This window comes from Rhamphochromis longiceps, linkage group LG14 (assembly GCF_057381845.1).
Source record: "Rhamphochromis longiceps isolate RC_006_pf linkage group LG14, R_longiceps_female_GT1.1, whole genome shotgun sequence".
Classification (NCBI taxonomy): domain Eukaryota; kingdom Metazoa; phylum Chordata; class Actinopteri; order Cichliformes; family Cichlidae; genus Rhamphochromis; species Rhamphochromis longiceps.
The window spans coordinates 41,578,146-41,603,021 of NC_140570.1; the positions used below are offsets into that span (position 1 = coordinate 41,578,146).

The 24,876-nt window shown below is 48.1% G+C and overlaps 1 protein-coding gene across 2 annotated transcripts; it reads right to left on the minus strand.

The window, feature by feature from the left end:
• Window positions 1–1,054: 1,054 nt before the first annotated feature.
• Window positions 1,055–24,521, minus strand: abcc5 (ATP-binding cassette, sub-family C (CFTR/MRP), member 5). Of its 2 annotated transcripts, XM_085429368.1 has the most exons (30): window positions 23,493–24,521; window positions 22,567–22,698; window positions 21,500–21,597; window positions 21,233–21,388; window positions 21,009–21,153; window positions 20,693–20,926; window positions 20,429–20,602; window positions 19,741–19,888; window positions 19,512–19,660; window positions 19,319–19,426; window positions 19,047–19,210; window positions 18,764–18,962; window positions 18,587–18,658; window positions 18,372–18,496; window positions 18,174–18,246; window positions 17,889–18,092; window positions 17,648–17,791; window positions 14,402–14,495; window positions 14,107–14,276; window positions 13,874–14,020; window positions 13,617–13,746; window positions 13,254–13,536; window positions 12,990–13,176; window positions 3,852–3,941; window positions 3,458–3,647; window positions 3,193–3,352; window positions 3,035–3,113; window positions 2,821–2,934; window positions 2,581–2,745; window positions 1,055–1,984 (listed from the first exon to the last, which is right to left on the minus strand). In XM_085429368.1, the coding sequence occupies exons 2-30, from the start codon at window positions 22,630–22,632 to the stop codon at window positions 1,883–1,885; spliced, it is 4,170 nt and encodes a 1,389-aa protein (XP_085285494.1). In that variant the 5' UTR covers window positions 22,633–22,698; window positions 23,493–24,521; the 3' UTR covers window positions 1,055–1,882. The 2 variants fall into 2 exon arrangements, with proteins under 2 accessions (XP_085285494.1, XP_085285495.1); XM_085429369.1 differs by having other exon boundaries at window positions 22,567–24,521.
• Between the last annotated feature and the right edge of the window lie 355 nt (window positions 24,522–24,876).

Sequence of the window (24,876 nt, forward strand, 5' to 3'; positions counted from 1 at the left end):
AAAGGTGGGAACGTTTTTCATGTTTGACGTTTATTTTTTCCAAAGGAATAATAAACACAGTTCAGCGGGCTGCATACTGAACTTGATGGATACAACCAAAGTACCGATACTAGCGTTGGTATCGATACCATCCATATTTGGATCGATCCATACACCTCTATCCTCTCGAGCTCTCTGCCGAGCCAATCAACACCTCTTCCTCTTCTGTGATGTACGCTCTTCTTCCTTCATCTCTCTGACTGTGGCACTTTTTCCTGAACTGAAAGTGTCAGCTAAGCTCACGAACCCAGCTCGAGGCAGACTGCTCTGCTATTTATCGTTAACCACGTCTTTATGGTTCAGTCTTGCGGCGACTGAACCATGAGGCAGGGCGAGTCCGACTGTGCTATGTGTTCATGAAAGATGATGTTCGGGTGAAAATCGATGACGGCCCCGATCCTCTCAGAGCTTTGAGTGTTTGATGTGAGGTTTCAGTGTATTCTTGATTTCTCAGTATGTTGTTGATTCCCATTATTTATGTGTCTGCTATATTTTGTGAGTCTCGTCTTATTTTTGTAGTCTGTATGCTTCTGTGTTACGGTCCTTTCTCCATGTTTAGTCAGTAACTTCCTGTTTTATTTTGACAATCTCGTGTCTGGCCTTAGTTTTAGACCTGTAATAGATCCTGCACTGTGTGACCACGACGGGCAGGTAACGTGTCTTTAAACATGGTCAGACTGTGAGCCACAGAGAATTAAACCAGCTCTGAAAGAAAAAGGAGCTCCAGTGTCATACCTAATAAAGTGACCAGTACAGGCCTTCATTTCATCTGTGGTTTAAAAGAAGCTGATTCAGCTCCGCCCCCTTCAAGACAGTGTTCCTCTGATTGGCTGCTGCTCATAAACAGAAGGTCTGTCGTACTGCAGGTGGGTGGAGCCTCTTTGTGACAATATCCAGATCCAAGAGTAGAAAAACCTGTGAGGTAAGTTTCCAGAGGAGCTTTAACTTGTTACAAACTTCAAACGTGAACATCGAGCAGTGACCACACGACAGGAAGTAAGGAGGACAGGTGGAGTTAAAGTCAGTAGTTTATTTATAGGAACAGCTACAGAGACACGCTGACGTGTGCACAGCCCGAGCTCGAGCCCCGCACACTGCAGTCAGCATCGGTTTCTCGCTTTCACATTAAACAAAGACGTTTAAGAGAAAAAGAAACTCCATAAACGGAGGAAACAGAAACATCAGGATTAATAAATTGCTGTTTTCATGTGCGTGGGCGCTTCCGGCGTGGTCTGCAGTAAATGTCATGATGTCTAATCACGGAGCCACCGACACGAAGCCTGAGCGCAGCCGCTACACAAACACAAAGCGGCTGCGCTATGAGATTAAAAGCGGCATTTTTCACTGATATCAAACAAGTTACAGAATCATTAACAGTCCAACCGGACTAATATGTACTTACTGTGCTTCTCCTCTAGAGGGCAGCACAGGCTTCACTTACGAACTAACAATCAAATCTACACAAACGTGCAAAAAAGAGACTATAAAAATGTAGAGAAGCTCACGTGTGTCAGGTTAGAATAAAAACAGTCCTCTTTACATTCTGAACAAATTCATAAATAGCTGATCAGCTTCTGGATCAAAGGAAACCGCAGTCGAGGCGAAACAACATCGATAAAAACAACAAAGAAGATTAAAGTACAGCGTCCTTTAGCCCCGCCCACCAGACAACGTGACAGATGTTTGAAGCACTTCAGTGAGCACAGACCTGCTTCGCATCAGGTCATAAAAACGACGGTCACATGATTCGAGAGAAGAACGTCGCAAAAAAGCAACAGTAAGTCAGAGCGACTCCTGCGAGCGCCACCCTGAGGTCAGTTACAGTACAGCAGCTTCTTCGTCCTCATCCTCGCACCGAGATCTTGTTCTCCACGGCTGCCAGCATCGAACACAGCCGTGAGTTCTCATTGGCCAGCAGCTTGGACGGCTCGTCGAACTCCACCACCTGGACCAATTAGAGACAGGGAGGCAGAGCAGGTGAGAGTGTTAGCGGAGCTCGACAACACTTCAAACACAGAGACCAGATCTTCTGTGTCAGCATACGCGACACGAGCTCGTCCACACACTTATGGTCACACGTGTGTCACTGCTCAGTGCGAGGCGTTGTCTTGGACGCAGCTCCCGGGGCTGAAAATGAACACCTGAAACCTGCACTCTCTAAAACAGACACCAGGGGGCCATACCTGTCTGTTTACAGAGGTGCGTGTTATGTCTGTTTTTTCTCTTTTACAGGAAACAAAGTTTCGATTTTGGGGTTTTATACCGCTTGTTACTTTGATTACTAATGACACAGGTGTCTAATTTATTCTAGTGTTCCATATTTCAGGGAAATAGTTCCATTCCAAACCACTCTGAGCTCCGCCTCTCACCATCTGTGCGACTTTAACGTCACAGTTTTTATTTTCATCATTTAAAGAAACAAAAACCTTCAAACTAACATGTGACTGAAGCTTCAACGTGTTTACACTGATCTGCTCACACACAACCAGCTATGCTCCTATTGGCCGCGGTGGTGCATGTCTGAGCTCCCATTGGCCGTACCTGCCCCTGGTTGAGCACCATGATGCGGTCGGAGGCCAGGACAGTGTGGAGGCGGTGAGCAATGGTCAGCGTGGTGCAGTGGTGGAACGAGCTCCTGATGGTCTCCTGGATCAGAGCATCCATCTCGGCATCCATGGCCGCGGTCGCCTCATCCAGGATCAGTACCTGAGAGAAGAACGAACCGATCAGAGACAGAGGACAGGCCAGGGGCGGAGCCACTCTGACCTCTCAGGTTCTCACCTTGCACCGTCTCAGCAGCGCACGGGCCATGCACAGCAGCTGACGTTCCCCCACCGAGAAGTTTTCTCCGTTCTCCACCACCTCCGACTCCAGCTTCAGGGGCAGCTGGGACACCTGAGGGGCACATGACGGTCATATAATGTCAGTGTTACAAACACTTGTTGCTGAAGAAGAAGAACGGCGTGTGGTACACAGTAAGCAGCGTGACACTCACACACTCCTTCATGTGACTCCTCTCCAGGGCGTCCCAGATCTTCTCCTCGCTGTACTGGTTAAACGGGTCCAGGTTGGACCTGAAACACACACACACAGTCTGAGTGTGACACCTCCTCACGGGCCTGAAGTGCCTCAGGTGCTCTCAGGTGCTCGTACCTGACGGTGCCGCTGAACAGCACCGGGTCCTGAGGGATGATGGACAGTTTGCTGCGAAGGTCGGCCAACCCGATGTCACTGATGTCCACGCCGTCGATCAGAATGGAGCCGCCACAGCACTCCACCAGCCGGAACAAGGCCACGCCCAGAGACGACTTACCTGAAGAAACACGGCAAGCATCAGCACACCGCCTTCTACAGGCAGGGAGAGGAACTACACACACACTCACAAACACACACACACTCTCTCTCTTTCGGGTCCGACCTGATCCGGTTCTGCCCACGATGCCGACCTTCTCCTTGGGTCGGATGGTGCAGGAGATCTTGTTGAGGACCAGAGGGAGGTTCTCCTGGTACCTCATCTCCACGTCCTTCATCACCAGTTCCCCTTCCTGCGGCCAGTCGGGCGGAGGGGCTCGACCTTTGACCCTGGCTGGCGCCTCCTGGGACAGGGACTGAGACACAGACGGCACATCAGAACCAGAATCCGACAAAGCCAGGAGATGCAGGTTAGAGGTACCGCCGGTGCAGCAGCTTCGTTTCAGATCCTGTCAAAAAACTACGAGTGCTTTTAATTTGGAGGAGTTTTAATCTGACAGGAACCAAAACTGAGCAGAACTGGACCGAGTGTAGAACGATCCAGCGAGGGGCAACAGTACCTGGATGTAGTGATGGATTCGTTCGACGGAGGTGAAGCGAGCTTCGGTCTCAGAGGCCAGGCGCACAGTGAACTGGAACAGACCTGTTAACTGACACATGATCCTCCACTCAGTGTTACTTCATTTCAAATACAGCACAGTTTCACAACAGCAACATCTCACAGAGCATCACACTGCAATCCTCAGCAAGGAGCACCTGGTGACAGTGGGGAGGAAGAAACCTGCGTTGGATTGACTGTCCATGAGCAGCGAGGTCAAAAATACCCGTTTACCTTAAAGGTCCTACAATCGACCAAGTATCCATGTCAATGTCACACACGGGCTGCTGTTAGCTGTCTGTAGCTTTAAATCAGCCAATGAAGCAGCCAGCGGGAGCAGAGTGGCTCACTCTGCACGCTGTCGCAGGTCATTATAACTGTAGAGAGAGAGAGAGCGCTCCACGGAGGCCTCGCCTGGGAAAATGTAGATAAGAGGGGACCATCTCTAGTGGAAAGTTACTGAGACACTGTTGTTTAGACTAGAATGAGAGAGCTTCTGTAATCAGACTGTCAGGGGCGCACCACCATTTTGAAATCCGCGGCAACGTGTCATGCAGGACGCATCTCCCCTCTAGAAGTAATGTGAAGAGAAATAAAGTTAAATGGTCTACTGAGCAGTGTTTTGTCTTCCATCGGATGCCTCTGAGGAATCAAAAAGAACTCGGTGAAGTGTTGATATTAACTACTGGGGGCTCGTCCGGGATTCCAATACGAGGCTAAGGAGGATGGATTGGGCGCAGTCTGGGGACTCAACCAGCGAAGCGAACAGAGACCAAATTGTATTCAAACTGAGCCACACTTATGGAGCTCCACGATTCTCTTCCTGGTGTTTGGTTGACATCTCCTGATGTTCCCATGTCACAGAAACAGCCTCTGTGTTTTGCCTTATATGCATCCACAGCTGTGCCACCCTCACATGGACTCTACTAACCAATCAGAAGCTTCTTTGTGTTAGACTGGCCCAGTCAAAGTCCAGATCTAAATCCAATCCAGAATCTGTGGCAAGATCTGAAACTGCTGTTCACAAACGCCGTCCATCTAATCTGACTGAGCTGGAGCTGTTTCAAAGAAGAATGTGCAAAGATTTCAGTCTGTAGATGTGCAAAGCTGGTAGAGACAGACCCTGAAAGACTGGCAGCTGGAACTGCAGCTGGTTCTACAAAGTATTGACTCAGGGGCTGAATAATTACGCACACCCCACTTTGCAGTTATTTATTTGTAAAACATGTTTGGAATCATGTCTGATTTATGTTCCACTTCTCACGTGTGCACCACTTTGTGTTGTCTTTCACCTGGAAGTCCAATAAAATTGATTCATGTTTGTGGCTGTAATGTGACAAAATGTGGGAAAGTTCAAGGGGCCGAATACTTTTGCACGCCACTGTAAACACACATGTAAGCTAAGAGTCTCTAAAGAAACAGCATTGTTGTTGTTCGGCTTTTCATTTCACCATTTGTTGATTCACTGGAAGAGCAAGTAACGTAATATGGGTCACGTGATCAGTTTGATATCAATCCTTTGTGATTCACCGTCATATTTACATTATTTGTACAGTACGAATGATTTGCTTTGGTACCTGGTCAAACTCCTCTGTCTGCAGCAAACTCACAGGCGGCAGCTCCCCCCCCTCTCACAGGCGTCAGTGCTGTGCTCAGTCACCTAGTGCCTGAGCTCGGACGATACCAAAATTAGGGGGAATTTATGACAGTGCGCTATGTGCTTCTAATATTGTGTGTAGCTTTTGTTTTATACAGTTGTCAGCCAGGCATCTAACTATGGAACAAATTACACTCCAAAAGACCCCGGGCTTCTGAAAAAGATGACCCGGGCTTAAGCTCAGTAAGCCACGTAAAAGTGGTCTTGAGGCCAGTCTTGGTCTCCAGACTGGCTTCGAGACATCCAACTCTAGATTCCAAGCTGGGTTCATTGGCCGCTGTAGCGCCTAGAGACTGTCTGGGTTAATTTTGGGGTTAGTAAATTAGGCTTAAAGTTGAAATTTGCCTCTAAAACCGTGTGTTTGGATTTTGCAGAGCGAGACACGCGCTCTGTATGGTGTGTTGAGTGTGAGGGAGAAGTGTCTCCCAGAGCGCAGTGAAGCAGATAGAAAGAGGAGGAGCAAATGACCCAACTCAGAGGGGAGGAGCTGAGTGTGAGGTGGATCCAAGGAGGCGCTAGGAGAAGCAGTCTGTGTGACTGCAGGGGGAAAGTGTCTAAAACGGAGAGTCAAGAGCAAAAAACAAAAAGCGGTAAATTATTATGAATTATGCATAAAAACTAAAGCAGAACGGGAGGAATTGGGAAAAGAAGGCACAGGATTATTTAAATTAGCAACAAGGGGAAATGTGTTTAAAGAATCAGGGAGAGTGTCAAATAACCAGTGATGAAATTGATTTTAAATAAATCTCTTAGTGTGTTAATACAGGTAACTACGGACCTGGATCAACCGTCCACCACGAGCACAGCAGCCGGAACAAAATGATAGATTAACATAACCCAGCAAGAATCAGCAGCTGTGGAACGGACAGCAGAGAACTAAAGGAGAAATGAAGGGTTTAAGAGTACATCGAAATTGGGTCGAGATTTGGGGCCAACTGACTTGTGGAGGTTGAGAAAGTGTCCGGAGCATCGCAACAAAAGGTGAAACAAACACACACACAGGCAGAGAAACGTGAGAGGAAGGCTCCTTTTAAGGAAACACCTTTTGGAGAAAAATGGGAGCTAAGGCAGCGAGAGGCTTTGCTGGATCTGCAGCTCCACTAAACACACATACAAACCTGTCTGCAAACACACACACATGCAGCAAAAGTCAGCTTACACTCATAAACATGTCAGTACTTCTCAGCAATATTAACTTAACTTAACACACACTTGTTGTTAAAATGCTGATTTTATCCACTACTGACAAACTAAAAAAAGAGACTGGTATGACCAACCAGTGATGAAACAATAAATGTAGTGGTTAAGAGTCAAATTGTGAGATGTTTTCTGCTGCTTGAGAAACACAAGTAATTACTGTATGAAGAAAATTCTATTTTGTGGTAATATTTTAAATATGCATCTCTGTTGTCCTGTCATCCTGGTGAGCTATGAGTTCATTATATTATTTAAAAAAACAAACAAGGGGGAGAAACGCTGACACAGGACAGTGTTTCTCTGTAACACAGCAAACACAACATCATTTCCCTGTTGGTCCACTCCTCTCTGTTTATGCTTGATTACAGGCTGCTTTGCCGGCCCTGGAAGCCGAGGCTGACCTGGACTCCTGCTCTCCCCTCTACCATCTTTGACGTGGCCCTGACCAAACGCTGCAGCAGCTGGACCCACAACAACAATCTGAAAATGTCAACAGTGCTACAGGAAAGGATCTCATGCAGCGGAGATGGAGGGCGCTATCACTACACGGGGAAATTCCCCGACAGCTTCAGCTGACAGAGCTGTGATGAGACGCCCATTAAGCACGGATGAAAAGTGAGGCCGAGCAACAGAATGCTGACCTTGGTAACTCTGCATTAACACTGTGCACAGTGACGGACCAACACGGATGATCGGGCAGCAGAGAAAGGGCGTGGCAGAGACAGGAGGAGTAACTGAGCTCAAAAGGCACCTCAGAACGGACAAACACAGAAGAAGATGCAGGTTTCACCTGCAGTGAGCATGGACACTGGAGAAAGGAAGGACCGCCCCAATGGGATCAGAACCAGGATGGACAGAACTGTGAGCAGCAGCAATGGACGCAAACAGACTGAAGAGGAGGGCAGGACCCCAGGGCACGCTTCAGGCCGTGGTTTACCCCAGACACCAGGGGCCCGTTCTTCGTACCTCGCTAAGTAGGTTAGCCGGATTAGATTGTTGACGATTTCGCGTGATCCTGGATCAGTCGGTTCCCCGAAGCTCATCCGGGACTTGCTGTCATAGCAACAGAGCCGTAAGCGTAAACCTGCTGGGGAGCAGGTTTACTTTATGTAAACAGGATTAGATCGCGGCCACGCAGGTATGTCCGCGTCATCATACGAAAGCAACAGCGATATTCCACCACTGTTTCACCATAAATACATATTATCAATGTAACTGAAGATAATGCAGCACCTGATCCATTTATTGATGTCACACAGATACATACAGGTCATTTCCTAAAAAAGGGAAATGTACTATTAACATTCTATTACATGTATGTGATTATTACAGATGTAATTCATATTTCAGAGTAGTAATTGTAAATTACTTCGTGTAATCAAGATGAGAGACCACGGCTATAAAAGCGAAGGTGGATTTGGGAAGCCTGTCGCAGCCATGTCCTGTCCGTATACGCGAGCCACCCATTGCGGAAGGTGCAAGATTGATAAGGAGAGTCCTCAGAATTCAGCGTATATTGCGGGACAGACAGGATCCTTTAGCTCAGCGCGACAGTGTGCTCATAGAGAGATATCGATTTTCCCGTGAGGGTATTATTCACTTAACCAACTTGTTGACGAGGGGGTGCAGGACCACCACCTGTCTTTTTTTCCTCTGCCCTTTTCTTGGTTGCTGTTATAAACAAACAGATTATTCCAGGGTCTCTTTCCAAGAGACTAAAAGCAATATAAGTGATAAATATTACCATTCTGTAGAATATTCTTATATTTCACTTTTACCTGTTCCCATGTTCTAGTGGGTCCTGTTGTGGCTCTAATGTGAAAGAGGATATAATATAACAATATAATATAATGTAATATAATATTGGATAATATAGTGTAATATAATAAATCTACCCTACCGCCTACTGGTGTTGGCCAGAGGGGCCGATGGCGCGATATGGCAGCCTGGCTTCTGTCAGTCTGCCCCAGGGCAGCTGTGGCTACAACTGTAGCTGCCTCCACCAGTGTGTGAATGTGAGAGTGAATGAATAGTGGCATTGTAAAGCGCTTTGGGTGCCTTGAAAAGCGCTATATCAATCCACTCCATTATTATTGTTATTATTAAATTACTTACGAGTTTAATTTGTCAGCAACTTTCTGCCAGCCCTCGCTCCTTGCTTTTGCAGCCTTTGCAGTGTTCCCTTGCGTTCTGATTAAACTCTGAAACTCCTGAAATCCCTCACTCAAGAGTTCTTGCTCTGCTGCCGAAAAATACCGAGCCGAGCGCGCTCCGTCGACATTTTCGCCGACCAATCAGAGGGTTGCCGATCAATGTTTCTACTATCGATGCGTGGCCCCTTTTACGACACCCAGTGATGTCACATTACTGCGTCCAGCTGTACTAATCGTCAACAGCAGGTGTGTTCGGGGAACCGGATTAGCGAGCTCACGGTTAGCGCGATGATTTGATCTTGGATGTGTCATTTGATCTTGGATGTAGTAAGCGACGTACGAAGAACGGGCCCCAGAACAGGAAAGTGATGAACACACACATCTACACACACTCTGACTCAGCATGAAGTGATACACAGACAAACACATGTGCACTTGTTGATTGAGTGAGAAATGACACACACACCTAAACCGAAGTGCTGATTCACTGAGAAGTGATCCACACACAAAATACACACACACAGACCCACATACAGACTCTGTTATAAGAAGCCACTGATTACACAGAACGCATTTATGTTATCCAGAGGACACATATGTACATTTAACAAACGAGGTCTATCATTCTCTGCTCATGAAACGATGTCTGTGTGGTGAGAGTGGAGTTTCTTGCACCTGACTGCATGCCTCGGGATGTTTATGGCTGCTCAAGGCCTGGACTGAGTTGTTCACTGGGCTTCACACAGCCAGATGAGAGATATGAGGAGCAGTGGTACAGAGTGAAAATGATGAATTAACTGTGTAATGTATAATTCGGAGCACTGCATTTTCTATGATTGAGATTTGATCCCTGGAGAAACTAAATAAGGTGCATTTCCCCTTGATAGATCAAGTGACAGCAGGTGGAAAGACTGTCACAGAGTGACACTCAAGTCTGAGTTCAGACCAAGAAAGTATAAGAAACTAATTAAATCCAGGAGCAGTCAATGCAACTCTGCATGTTACAGCATCTGAGGTTCTAACTCGCACACAGTATTGTTCTATGGGGAACTCCTGTGAGTTTTCTGTTGATTTTTCTTAGCAGTAGGTTGAGTTTATCAGTGAGGTTTGGATTGTTTTCTTCCTCTATGAGAAAGACAGTTTTGTGCTTAGACATGTCTGGAACTGGCTCTAGTATTTGTTATTTTATTATGATTTTATGGTCTGAGATAAGGAATATGAGACGTGTGATCCAACGGTGGTGATATTTTGTGAGCTCATGATTTAAGAATCTTTTATCCAGGCCTGGAAGACTGAAATTTAAAGTTCTATCAAATATTCTTACTGGAAACTGTCGCAAAGTGTGTTTCTCCATGATCATAATGGGCTTTGGAGAAATTCACTTATATGGGACACTGATCACATGAGATAGTCCTGAGTCTGAAGGAAGATCCAGGGGGTCAGTGTTGACATTGTGGAGGACTATAAATACCTTGGAGTACACATTGACAATAAACTGGACTGGGCTAAAAACACCACAGCACTTTACAGGAAGGGCCAGAGTCGTCTCTATTTTTTGAGGCGACTGAGGTCCTTCAACATCTGCCAGAAAATGCTGAGGATTTTCTATGAGTCTGTTGTGGCCAGTGCGATCCTCTATGCTGTTGCATGCTGGGGGAGCAGGCTGAGGGTCGCAGATGCCAACAGACTTAATAAACTGATCCGTAAGGCCAGCAATGTTGTGGGGATGGAGCTGGACTCCCTCAAGGTGGTGTCGGAGAGGCGGATGCTGTCCAAGATAAAGACAATGTTGGATAACACCTCCCACCCACTCCATGACGTGCTGGTCAGTCACAGGAGCACGTTCAGTGAGAGATTACCCATAATGCACCACTGAACGACACAGGAAATCATTCCTGCCTGTGGCTCCCTCTACAACGCATCCACTTAACACACTGGTTACTGCTACAGCTACACCCTTCTTGCACGTTCTTTTTCAGCTATTTATTAATAAGTGACTTTATGTATATATATGCCTGTATATATTATATATGGTGCTATTCTTAGTTGTGTATTGTCTGTCTTTCTACTGTTTGTTTATAATGCAGCACTGTAACGAACAATAATTTCCCCCAGGGATCAATAAAGGATTCTGATTCTGAGAACAGCGTGCAAGGCGAGCAGATGGACGGAGATGTAGCTAGCCACCCCCACGCAGGCTTCCAGGACATCATTACTCACTTAAAGCAGAGTTTAAAACTGAGTTTGCCACGAATAAGAAAGACATCAAACAAGAAATGAAGGACGAATCCGACGGCTTCAAGAAAGACATTAATATAAACCAGGCAGAAACGGCGAATGAGCTAGCTAGCCATGAGACCAGACTCGAACAAGCTGAAAAAAGACTGGAAGAGATGGAAAGGGGGAATATGGCCGCAAAAGACGCACTAACCCAGTCGCTCCAGCAACAACGGAGTATTCAGATGAAACTGGCTGACTTGGAAAGCCATAGCCAATTGGTAAATAGATTTGATGCACTGTGCTTTAGCGGGTTGGGACGCTCATCTTGTAACCAGAAGGTTGCTGGTTCAATCCCCAGCTCTGTCTGGTGTACTGTTTTCCCTCCTTGTAAATCTCACATTTGATGATGGACCACAGGTTCTCAATGGGGTTCAGATCAGGTGAACAAGGAGGCCATGTCATTAGTTTTTCTTCTTTTATACCCTTTCTTGCCAGCCACGCTGTGGAGTACTTGGACGCGTGTGATGGAGCATTGTCCTGCATGAAAATCATGTTTTTCTTGAAGGATGCAGACTTCTTCCTGTACCACTGCTTGAAGAAGGTGTCTTCCAGAAACTGGCAGTAGGACTGGGAGTTGAGCTTGACTCCATCCTCAACCCGAAAAGGCCCCACAAGCTCATCTTTGATGATACCAGCCCAAACCAGTACTCCACCTCCACCTTGCTGGCGTCGGACTGGAGCTCTCTGCCCTTTACCAATCCAGCCACGGGCCCATCCATCTGGCCCATCAAGACTCACTCTCATTTCATCAGTCCATAAAACCTTAGAAAAACCAGTCTTGAGATATTTCTTGGCCCAGTCTTGACGTTTCAGCTTGTGTGTCTTGTTCAGTGGTGGTCATCTTTCAGCCTTTCTTACCTTGGCCATGTCTCTGAGTATTGCACACCTTGTGCTTTTGGCCACTCCAGTGATGTTGCAGCTCTGAAATATGGCCAAACTGGTGGCAAGTGGCATCTTGGCAGCTGCACGCTTGACTTCTCTCAGTTCACGGGCAGTTATTTTGCGCCTTGGTTTTTCCACACACTTCTTGCGACCCTGTTGACTATTTTGAATGAAACGCTTGATTGTTCGATGATCACGCTTCAGGAGCTTTGCAATTTTGAGACTGCTGCATCCCTCTGCAAGATATCTCACTATTTTTGACTTTTCTGAGCCTGTCAAGTCCTTCTTTTGACCCATTTTGCCAAAGGAAAGGACGGTGCCTAATAATTATGCACACCTGATATAGGGTGTTGATGTCATTAGACCACACCCCTTCTCATTACAGAGATGCACATCACCTAATATGCTTAATTGGTAGTAGGCTTTCGAGCCTATACAGCTTGGAGTAAGACAACATGCATGAAGAGGATGATGTGGACAAAATACTCATTTGCCTAATAATTCTGCACTCCCTGTATCTGCAAAACCGCTCTCCAACTACAAGCATCACTGCTGTGCACCAACAAGGCTTTCTCCACCAAGTACTATGTCATATTTTACTTTGGCTGACTTCACTCAGTGATATGCAGATCAAATAATTATTTCCCTCACAGTGTTTAAACTGAGCTCTCACGTTTCTCTCACTGAAGCTGCAGGTTTCCGTGGTCTGGTTTGTGCTTCAGCACATCAGCTTCAGTCGAACCAGCCGTGAGCACAGCGCCAACAGTGCAGCTGGCTGTCTTCACAGAGCGCTCTCTGACAGCAGCTTAGCATCGATCTCGACTCTAACTGTGGGTCATTTTCATGACCTGGACGACCGTTAGACATTACTCCACTGGGGACCAGTAACGCCGTCGCATCACATCTGCAAAGGTTTAAATGTTAAAGTTACCTGGACGGCGTAGGAGATGGCGAGGCCGGCGTAGGCAGGGGAGATCTTTCCATGCATCACAACCATCATCAGAGCTGTGATGCTGATCAGAGCCACACTGATGATGTCCAGGCGCACAGCCAGCCACCGCATCGCACAGCTGAAGAGGTAGAACGGGGCCTGGTTCTGGTCCAGCAACACCTGGTACCTGGAAACAACAGCACACAGTCAGCGGTCAGAACTACATCCTGGACGTCGGAGCGGGTCATTCGGTCCGACCCAGACCTGTGCAGGAAGTCGCGGCCTCGATCATAGGCCTGCAGCGTGGCCAGGCCGTGGATGCTGGAGGTGATGTGGGACATGAAGGGAGACATCGTCACATTGTCCAGTCGCTTCAGCTCTCGTATGAAGACCCTGGAGATGCTGTGGAGCACCGCAAAGAGCAGGACCAGAGGACCCACCGCCACCAGGAACCACGGGAAAACACAGCTGATCACGCCCAGGCAGAAGAAGACCAGGATCACGTTCTGGATGAACATCTCCGCTTGGAACGGCAGACGAGTGTCGACTAGATGGAAACAGAGGAGACGGGACTCGGTTAGACCCTGGACCCGAACGGCAGCTCAGAACTTCCAGTCCCACCGTCACCTTCATCCATGTCCTTGGAGAAGCGGTTGAGGAGCCGTCCCGTGGGAGTCGTGTCAAAGAACTTCATGGGGCAGCGCAGGATCTTATGGAAGAGCTCGTCATGCAGCTTAGAGGAAGCTCGCAGGGTTCCCTGAGGAGAGACCACAAACACCACGCTGTAACAACAGGCTCGCTGTAACCACGGTAACCAGTATTTTACAAGCAGGCTGAGAGCAACTGCAGCAACAGGCCGGAGGGGACCTGGGCTGAACTCTGACCTTGACAAAGGCGACCCCTCTGATGAGTTTGAAGAGCAACATGACTCCCATGGAGGAGGCGTAAATGGCGGCATATTGTTGCATCATGGGATTATCTCTCATGCTGATACTCACCGCTGAACTGTTGCCAAGGGTTACCGTGGTGTTCTGGGAAAAACGGAGAAAGAGGAGTCAGAGGGAGAGCAGGGAACAGGAGGAGACGAGAGGCGGAGAGCAGAGAGGAGGAGACGCACCCCGCTGCCCTGATTGATCCAGTAACTGAGCCACCAATGGCAGAAGGCAGAGCTTCCCACATTCAGGACAAACAGGGCCACGATCAGCAGGCAGGAGGCGGAGCCACCACATGCTGACATGTACACCTGGAACACAGGCCACACCACAGCCCCGTACTGCTGCTCCTCCCCTTTAGGGTCACATGAACAGGAAATGGGACAGAAACAGAGACAGAAGGTCCCTCGTTTAATTTACCTGAACGCTGTGCTCTCTGTCACTACGAAACTTTCAATAGAGCGGATTAAAAAATCCTACCGTTGTCCTTGACGACCGGGATGTTCTTCTTCAGTGATCCTGGTTTAGCGTCCGCTGGTTTCCTCTGAGAGCTGCCATTCTTCCTGCTCGGAGCCTGAAACAGGTGAGACAGAGACAGAGACATGTGAGCTGCAGTCAGGTGAGACAGAGACAGCTGAAATACAGGTGAGACAGGTGAGATACAGACAAGTGAGAAAGACAGGTGAGACAGAGGCAGGTGAGATACAGACAGGTGAGACAGAGACATTTAACACTAGCATCCCCAGGCTTCTACCTTTCTACCTATAAAACCCGAGAGCAGTCAAATGGTGGAAGTGGAAGCTAAATTGGCTAGTCATTCATAAGTATATTGGGTCGTTACCTAGGAATTCTGGAGGGAGGGGAGTGGGGGTGAGTGATTGAGGGGGTGGGGGAGCTGCTAAAAGCGGTGAGCTTCCTTTTGTGTTTCATCTTGATGCATTCTCAATCATCCAGGGAAACAAATCTCCAAAAGTCACCAACTTGGAGTGTTTCAGTTTGCCATCTTGGGGAGAAATCAACACACATGGGTGTAGGTCCTTTGTTGCTGACATTTATTGATAAAAACAGTACAAAAAACCAACCATTTGTACACATATTTACAAATAATTCAACATTGTCAGCAATCACTCAATCCTGGCACTGCCTCTGGTGTACGGACCTCCTCTCCAAGGAAAGAAAATGCAGAGAAGACTCACCACTCAGCAGGCCTTGGAAATGATCCTGACGGAAGTCGACCCTTGTGACTCGGATGGAGAAGACCTAGCAGTTCAGCCGGATTCGGACTCAGAGCTGTCTGATCAGTCTTCCGGTTAGTTTCATTTCATGTTATTTCCTTTTTCATTTCAAACAAGTAAGTGGATGTAGTTAGTAAGTAAGATATTTCAGACATTATTCTGATACAGAGGAGGAGATACTGGAATTATAATTAGTATCTATGCATGCATTTGTGATTTTGTTTGACCTTCCCATTTTGCTCACAATTTGAATTTGTTCACACTGCAGATGAGGAGACTGCTTCTCCACCGAAAAAGAGACCTTGTTTGGGGACTGAGACAGCGAAAGATGGCACAGTGTGGCGTGAAGAACAGGTGGGGACCTGTCTCCCTTTCACCCCAATAGAAGCGTACGCTGCAGATGGAGAGCCAACGGCTAAGGCCAGGAGAAGTATCTCGAGTCGCCTTCAGAGCTTCCTGTGTTTCGTCACTCTTGACATGCTTCGTAGCATTCAAGAATGGACTATTCAACATGCACAGCAAACGGAGCATGTTCATTGGTTCATGGACCTCCCTGAACTAATGGCATTTATTGCAATTGTGATCTTGCGGGGGGTTTGCAGGCTTCCATCGGTAAATGACTGCTGGTCAGCAAACCTGGGAAACCCACAGATAATTGGAACTATGGCACGAAACCGCTTCCAAAACATCATGCAACACCTACGCTTTGATGACAAGTCCACCCGCTGTGATCGAGCAAAGACTGACAAGTTTGCTGCAGATCGCAACAGATCGCAATGAATTCACCACTCAGGTATGTTGCAGGTCTTTTGTGGTTCTATGTTTATGTGTTTCATTGTGTGTAAAAGGGCTATGAAAATAACAATTTATCTTATTTCTTAGGTGTTTTCAACCTCTGCTGCCACGCTGACGGCGTATGCGGCCAAACGGAAGAAGACAGTCTATATTCTTAGCAGCATGCACAGCGTGGTTCACCAAACACTGTCACCCTTTACAACAAAACAAAGTGTGGCGTGGATGTGATTGACCAGATGGTTCTGGAGTACACTGTCCGCAAAGGAACACGGCGCTGGCCAGTCGCCGTGTTTTATAACATGATTGACATGGCAGCACTGAATGCACATGTGCTGTATCAAGCATGCACCGGGACGAAGGAAAGACGGGTGGACTTCCTGGTGGCGCTTGCAACAGAGTTGGCTCACTCTCATGTAGCTGCGAAGAAGGCAAGAAAAGATCAGTTGCTTCGGGCAGAACCCTCCACACCGAGCCCTGGAAAAAGAGCCACGTGTCAGGTCAAACACAAATGCAAGATAAATCAGGCCACTGTGCGATGTGTTCACTGCTACAGGTACACATGTGGTAAATGCAGACTACAGGTACCATGGCAGTGCCAGGATTGTGAGTGATTGCTGACAATGTTGAATTATTTGTAAATATGTGTACAAATGGTTGGTTTTTTGTACTGTTTTTATCAATAAATGTCAGCAACAAAGGACATACACCCATGTGTGTTGATTTCTCCCCAAGATGGCAAACTGAAACACTCCAAGTTGGTGACTTTTGGAGATTTGTTTCCCTGGATGATTGAGAATGCATCAAGATGAAACACAAAAGGAAGCTCACCGCTTTTAGCAGCTCCCCCACCCCCTCAATCACTCACCCCCACTCCCCTCCCTCCAGAATTCCTAGGTAACGACCCAATATACATATGAATGACTCCAGCATTTGACTGACTGCTCTCCGGCTTTTAAAGGTAGAAACGCAAAATGATGACTCCGCGGGGGTCTAAGGTAGAAAACCAAAATGACTGCTCTCCGGGGGTCTAAGTGTTAAGATACAGACAGGTGAGACAGGTGAGATACAGACAGGTGAGAAAGACAGGTAAGATGCAGACAGGTGAGACAGAGACATTTGAGATACAGACAGGTGAGACAGGTGAGATACAGACAAGTGAGAAAGACAGGTGAGACAGAGGCAGGTGAGATACAGACAGGTGAGACAGTCATGTTAGATACAGACTGAGGAGACAGGTGAGATACAGACAGGTGAGACAGAGACATTTGAGATACAGACAGGTGAGACAGGTGAGATACAGACAGGTGAGAAAGACAGGTTAGATACAGACTACAGACAGGTGAGAAAGACAGGTTAGATACAGACTACAGACAGGTGAGAAAGACAGGTGAGAGGCAGACAGGTGAGACAGAGACAGGTGAGATACAGACAGGTGAGACAGAGACAGGTGAGACACAGACAGGTAAGAAAGACATGTTAGATACAGACTACAGACAGGTGAGAAAGACAGGTGAGAGGCAGACAGGTGAGACAGAGACAGGTGAGATACAGACAGGTGAAATGCAGACAGGTGAGACAGAGACATGTGAGATACAGACAGATAAGACAGGTGAGATACAGGCAGGTGAAACAGGTGAGACAGAGACAGGTGAGATAAGACAGGTGAGACAGAGACAGGTGAGATACAGGCAGGTACCTCAATGTGTGGTTTGTCTCCGAGCAGGAAGAGGTTAAACATGGCGGCATAGTCTCCACTGAGTTTCATCAGGTTGTCATGGTTACCCTGCTCCACGATACTCCCCTCCCTCATCAAGATGACATCATCACAGTCCACCAGATACTGCCCACCACCACACACACACACACACACACACACACACAGGTCATCTCCATGGTAACCACCTGCAGAAAAGCTCAGTGGTGGCGAGGGTGCTCACCTGTAGCTGGTGGGTGACGAAGATGACGGTTTTGTGGCGAAGCTGCTTCCTTATAGCGTTGTGGAAGATGTGGCTGGCCACATGGGTGTCGAGGGCGCTCAGCGGGTCGTCCAGGATGTAAACATCCCGGTCACTGTAGAGGGCGCGGGCCAAGCTGATTCGCTGCCGCTGCCCACCACTCAGGTTGGCGCCACGCTCTCCGATCTGATTGGAGGAAAACAGCAACATAAAACGACGCATCCAGAGCCTTCTATCTACACACAGGTACACAGGAAGTGATGTCACCTCTGTGAGGTCAGCGCTGGGCAGAAGAGCGAGGTCGGTTCTGAGGCAGCAGGCGCTGATGACAGACTGAAATCTGCAGAGAGGGGGCGGAGTTAGTGTGGAACAACAGAAGGGCTTCTGTTGACTGGGTGATGTCACTTCCTGTTTGGCGTCCAGCTCAGTGTGTCAGTGTGTGATGTGCAGGTGTCTCTGCCTCACCTGTCCTCCTGATACTCCAGCCCAAAAAGGATGTTGTCTCTGAGCGTGGCGTTCAGGATCCAGGCCTGCTGGGCCACGTACGCCAGCCTTCCTTTGACCGCCACGCTGCCCTCCAGCACCGTCATCTGCCAACACATCAATGTTTAATAATGAACCGATAATGGCCAACAACCAACACTGATCACCATGGCAACAGCAGGGAAAGGAGACATCACCTGTCCCAAGATGGCTGAAACCAGCGAGGTTTTTCCACTGCCGACACTTCCACAGACGCCGAGCAGCTTCCCCTGAGCAGACAGACAGGTGTGAGTGATGTCCCACCCCCACTCAGGCTCAGATGCTACTAATGCCACGCCCCCACTCGGGCTAAGGTGTGACTGATTGGTGGATACCTGCTGGATGCTCAGGTTTATGTTGTGCAGCGTGCTCTGCAGGCGCTGAGGGATGGAGGGGGTGGGCAGCAATGGAGGACACGCCTCCCCGTCTTCCTCCTCCTCCGGACTTCTCTCCTCTCCTCCTTCTCTTCCTCTCAGCAGGGAGTCCTTCACCTCCTCCTCGTCCTGCTCCTGGATGACGGCCGAGTCTCTGCACCTGGACACCAGCAAACACACACCTGAGTGCATCAGCGATCAGGGCAGATCAATACAGCTGATCAACACGAGCTCGTGGGTTTACTTTTCTCTCTGTCGGTGTCTGCTGGCCCCTCCCACACTTGGACTGGGCTGAGCGCTCTGTCCGCCTCCTTCCCACGCCAGACTGGCACCGCTAATCTCCACGGCAACCTGAGGGTTGACAGGCAGCGCTCGGACCCCATCGACCTCAGGCAACAGGAAGAGACTCTGAGGAAGGAGGGCAGGGCATAGATGAGATCAGGAGGCACAGGTGTGTGCAGGTGTTCCTGTGAACGTGCAGTACGCAGGCGTAAGTGCACGAAGTCAATAACCAACCTTGAATCTTTCCACAGCAACGGAGGCCTCGGACAGCGACTTGACAGAAAATGGTGTGACCTTCAGGGCAAAGGTCATGGCGTTAAACACCGTTACCACGGTGAAGGCCTGGATGGGTAACGGGAAAGGGCATCTGTTATCATACCAGACTGTCAACAGGTAACCGGCACAGAGAGGACATGAATTGCGGTACCTGAGCAGCTGTCAGGTCGTATCCTAGCAACATGTGGGCAGAGAATGTCGCCACGCTGGCGATGACAACAACGATGGGAGCCACGCCCACTGTGATGCTCTGGAAGTATCCCGTGAGCTCAAGGATCCTGCGCTCCTCGTCCCGGATCCCTGAAAGGAAACACAGACATGATGAGTGTTCGGCTGTGTTACCGTGGCAACCGCTGAGCGCGTGTGAGGTGAGCGCGTACGGTGGACGTCCTGCGAGAAGGCTTTGACCCAGGCATACATCTTGATGAACTTGATGTAGCTGAGAATCTCGTTCATCTTCTGAACACGCCTGTCGGTGACGGCCATGCCCTTCCTCCTGAAATACGCCGTCATCCTCGAGCTGAGCATCTAATGGCAGATCAATACATCGCCATCAATACACTTAATCGCGCTCGATAGGTGCGCCTGTAGCACGTCTGAGGCTCGTTTAAGGACAGAAACAGCTTACAGTCACAGCGCCGTCTCACACTGCCTTTAACCCTTTCACACATAGTGGTCACCACAGTGCACAGCTCTTTAAAGGCTGTTTTCTTGTATTTGTGTGAGTGTTGATGCTGTACTTGCACATAAAACACAACATTGGACACTGATGTGTCACTCCACACCCTGCCACCCACTCCAAAGGTAATCTTATCCACCTAAGTGGACGTGTAAAAAAGTCTTTGAAAAGTACATGTTTAAAAAAAATGAAGTTCAAAAATATTTTTTCATGCCTAAAGATGAATAAAAATACTTAAGAAAAAATCTTGATTGAGGTTGTCATAATTCATGCATGAAAGGGTTAAAGAGTAATCATTTAGAAGAACACAGGTGTAGTCAGGTGAGCACAGGCGGGCTCACAAAAGGTCAAAGACTCAGTCAGACTCGGCGAGTTTTAAAGGTGCTGACCATGGTTGGGTAGAAAAGGATGAAGACGGCGGAGCCCAGCAGAGAGGTCGGTCCCAGGATGAACAGATTGTAGGCAACGCCGAGGACGGCCACCAGGGGGCCTCCTGCTAGCAAACTGCCCACGGCTGCCGCCTCAAACATCCTTTGACCGTCACTGGAGCACATGTTCACCAGCTGACAGGAAGGAAGCAAAAGATGACAGCAGAGTGAAAGGAAGTAGAAAACAATAAGAGTATTAAAGTCAGCACAGTCAGGTAACCACACCTGTCCCACAGACTTGTCCCTGATGCTGCGCAGACGCAGGATCTTCTGGAAGGCCAGGCTGAGGATGGCTCCCCTCAGTCTGGTCCCGGTCCGGTAGTTCAGGGCCCAGGTCAGAGCCAGAGACCAGGACCGCACCAGCTCTGCCGCGAGGAGACCCAGAACCAGCAGCAGCCCGTAGCCCAGGTCGGCCTCTTCCTGTTGGGTGTATTCGAGCAGACGCTTCACCACGAACGCCTGTGGGGGGTGGAGTCACTGGTTACACCACGGCAGTCTGATGGCAGTAAGGCAAACGTGATTCTGGCTCTGAGGTTCTCACCGGCCCGCTGAACCCGGCCACCTGAGTGACGGCGAGGCAGAGGATGGAGAGGAGGAGGCGTGTCCTACAGAACGCCCAGACCACTGAACACAGAGAGGCGCTCGTGCCCTTTGACCTCTGCTCTTCCTTCCAGAGAGCCCACAGCCTGTGGACACACAGTCTCACAATAACACACACATACAGACCAAAGGCTTTGAATACATGCCTTCATTAGCTCCTCCCACCTCATGCTGTTGTCATTGCAGCTTTCCCGCTGCGACACGGGCCAGACATCATCCAATAGGAGCTGTTTCTTCCTGCGGGCGCGCATGGCCAGAGGAGTCAACCAATTAAACGTCATGAAGGAGAAGAACCCAGCGCTGTCGACGGGATGACACCACCTGAGGAGTAACACACAGGTGAGTGCACCTGCCTGCCTCTTAGGGACGTACCAGGTCCTCACAATCATAGCAAAACAAATCTGTGTGTGTGTGTGGGGGGGGGGGGCTTACCTGTCATCCTCTCCACCTTTGCTCTGCTCTGCATCATTGGCTCTGTCCTCCTCCAGCTCTTCACAGTGGCAGTCAGTTGATCTGTCCTCCAGTGAAACCTGACCACACGCACACAGACACACACACGCACACACGCACACAGACACACACAGACACACACAGACACACACAGACACACACAGTACACACCTGTTAAACTTCTACTGTCTCTACGTCTTCAGCATTTAAAAGGCTAAAACCCAAACTGGTCCCCAAACACACTGACTCTATATACACAGAAGAATGTTCTCTGATTGGCTGTTAGCAGTTTGCTGCAAACCTTCAGGTAACCATGGTAACAGGACCGATGTGTGTCTCATTGAGTTTCAGGACTAGCATCATGTGGCTGAGGGTCCTTAAAGAGAGACAAGTCTCTGTGTGTGGCTGCAGCCTCCTCTCTGAGCACGCTCACTCACAGCAGCAGAGCTGCATCCACCGAGCACGTTCAGAGCTCACGTTCCTGCCTCGTGATGCCTACACACATAACTTCCATTCACTCGCCCTCGGCCAATCAGGTGCCTCATAGACCCTGAGACTCAGAGCCTCAGCCAATCACACAGCGGGGTCCTCAGCATCGGGAGTGGGCGAGGCTTCGTTATATAAACAGACTGCAGCTTTGTCTGCTTTTTATTTAGCAGTGCAGTAGAAGCTTTTATTTTGAAGCAGAAGCTCACGTTTCCTGTCTGATTTCTGATCACATCATGTATTAATTGAATCTGATCAGTTATTTATTGATTACTCAGATATTCAGGTCCGCAGAGGGTTTAATGAGTTCATCAGTCACACTGATGAACACTGATCAATCGCTTTGGCTGTGATTTCTGGTGCAGTGGTCACTTTATTAGGAACACCTGGAACGTCCACAGGTGTTCCTGTTTCTGACCTGACCTGGCTCTAGGTTTTTCCACTGATCAATAGAAAGTATTGATCAGCAATTGCTGTTGAGGTGACCTGGCTTCACTGTGCTCCCAAATGCAATATCGATGCAGTACTACTGCCCTCCTGAGTGGCTGTAACCGAGTACTCACCTGCAACCCCGGCAGAGCGCCGCAGGAGGACCCCGACTCGCTCTGTCCAAAGTCATGTTGTTTCATCTTCTATCAGACCACATGGGACCGTGACCTCTGACCCCGCAACACCAACAACCTCAGGAAAAGCTCCTGAAGACAAAAACAGATACACATTAAAAACACTGCAGTAAGACTACTCCAAATATTACATCTAGCAGTACTACAGTGATGCCAAGACTGTAGTACCAGTTGCACCAGCATAAATATCACAGTAATACTGCAATACATACTACAGTAATACTGGACTATATCCCGCAGTAATACATGAGTAAATACTGTCTTTACAGTGATATAAATATTGCAATACAATCTGAAAACGCTGCATTAATAGTTGCACTGCACAAATTGCACTACTACTGTAGTAATTCTGCAGTAAATACTACATTAGTACTACTAAAAATATTTCAATACTACCTTAATAAATACTCCAGTAAGTAACTAAGTGAGAACGCTGCAGGAACATTTGAACAATTACTACAATAATACTTCAAATACTGTAAAATATTCTGTAAAAAATTAAAAATACTGTAAATACTGGAGGAACGCTGCTTCTGCCTTTAAACCGGTAGGAGTACTGTAGTAGTACTGGTTTAAATACTACAGGCACACTAGTATAGATACTGTGATAGAATTAATATAAATAACACAGGATTATACTGCAGTATTAATGCTATCAACACTGCAATTGTACCAGTATAAATACTGCAGTAGTACAGGTATAAATACGGTTATGGTAGTAGTATAAATACTGCATCTCCTCCAGAATAAGGTGACGGGCTATGGCTCCTTCACAATAAAAGCCTGTGATGCTGCCGTTAGAGAACAGGCTGTCCTCGCGCTCGGACACGGGCAGAGAGGAGCTGCTGCCCGGTGTCCGGGCTCACCTGTGCGGGTCTCACTTGTCCGTCCGTTCCACAGTCTGCCCGCGTTCCCGGTGTGAGCGCAGCCTCGGTCACTGTCCTCCTTCAGGTCCGCGGATCTCTGGTAACTGAAGCTGCGGCTCAGCAGTAGCAGTGGTGATGCGCGGGGCAGCATGGGAAATGGAGTTTAATCCGACCGAAGACCCCCCCCCTCCCCCCGACATGACGTCAGCACCGACGCTGATCCCTCAGTCTGGTCTGTCAGGACGCTCGCGCTCACTGATCAATCCCACAAACCTCATCCTGGTCATCTGAGTCACGTGACAGCACCCAGCCTGCACTCACCGTGCGGAGGGAGGGAGGGGACTGGAGTACCAATTTACAGATTTTGTGTAGTTGTGCTATATTAATATGTCAATATTAAAAACTGTGGATTTGAAATCTTTGGTTTCTCAGTGTGATCACATCATTACACATCAGCAATACACAAGTTAGTAACAAGTACAGTATCATGTATCATCAACCATGTGACCCTTCTCCCAGATTCCCTTGAGACTGAGGCTGTGTCCCAATTCAGGGTCTGCAGCTTAACGGTCCACAAGGGCCGCATGATCAAAGACAGCTCAGGCCGGAAGTGAGAGGCTTGTGAAATGGGACGGTCTAGCCTCCGTCGCGCTGAAAAGGTTGCCTAGCGAACAAGATACTAACAGCTGGAAACGTTTCAGACACCTTTGTTTGACAGAAATGAAGGAGAAAACCTTTTGTTCCAACACCTTCTCACTCCCAACTCGGCACATGTGTGAGGCATGGTCAGGCTCCCTCTGCGTCACTTATCGACGCGCAGGGCCCTCTCATTGAATACTATAGAGCTCCCTAAACGTTGCTTATTGACGACAAGAGATTAATATAATATATATATATACACATATACATATATACATACATACACAGTGGGGCAAAAAAGTATTTAGTCAGCCACCGATTGTGCAAGTTCCCCCACTTAAAATGATGACAGAGGTCAGTAATTTGCACCAGAGGTACACTTCAACTGTGAGAGACAGAATGTGAAAAAAAAAATCCATGAATCCACATGGTAGGATTTGTAAAGAATTTATTCGTAAATCAGGGTGGAAAATAAGTATTTGGTCAATAACAAAAATACAACTCAATACTTTGTAACATAACCTTTGTTGGCAATAACAGAGGTCAAACGTTTACTATAGGTCTTTACCAGGTTTGCACACACAGTAGCTGGTATTTTGGCCCATTCCTCCATGCAGATCTTCTCGAGAGCAGTGATGTTTTGGGGCTGTCGCCGAGCAACACGGACTTTCAACTCCCGCCACAGATTTTCTATGGGGTTGAGGTCTGGAGACTGGCTAGGCCACTCCAGGACTTTCAAATGCTT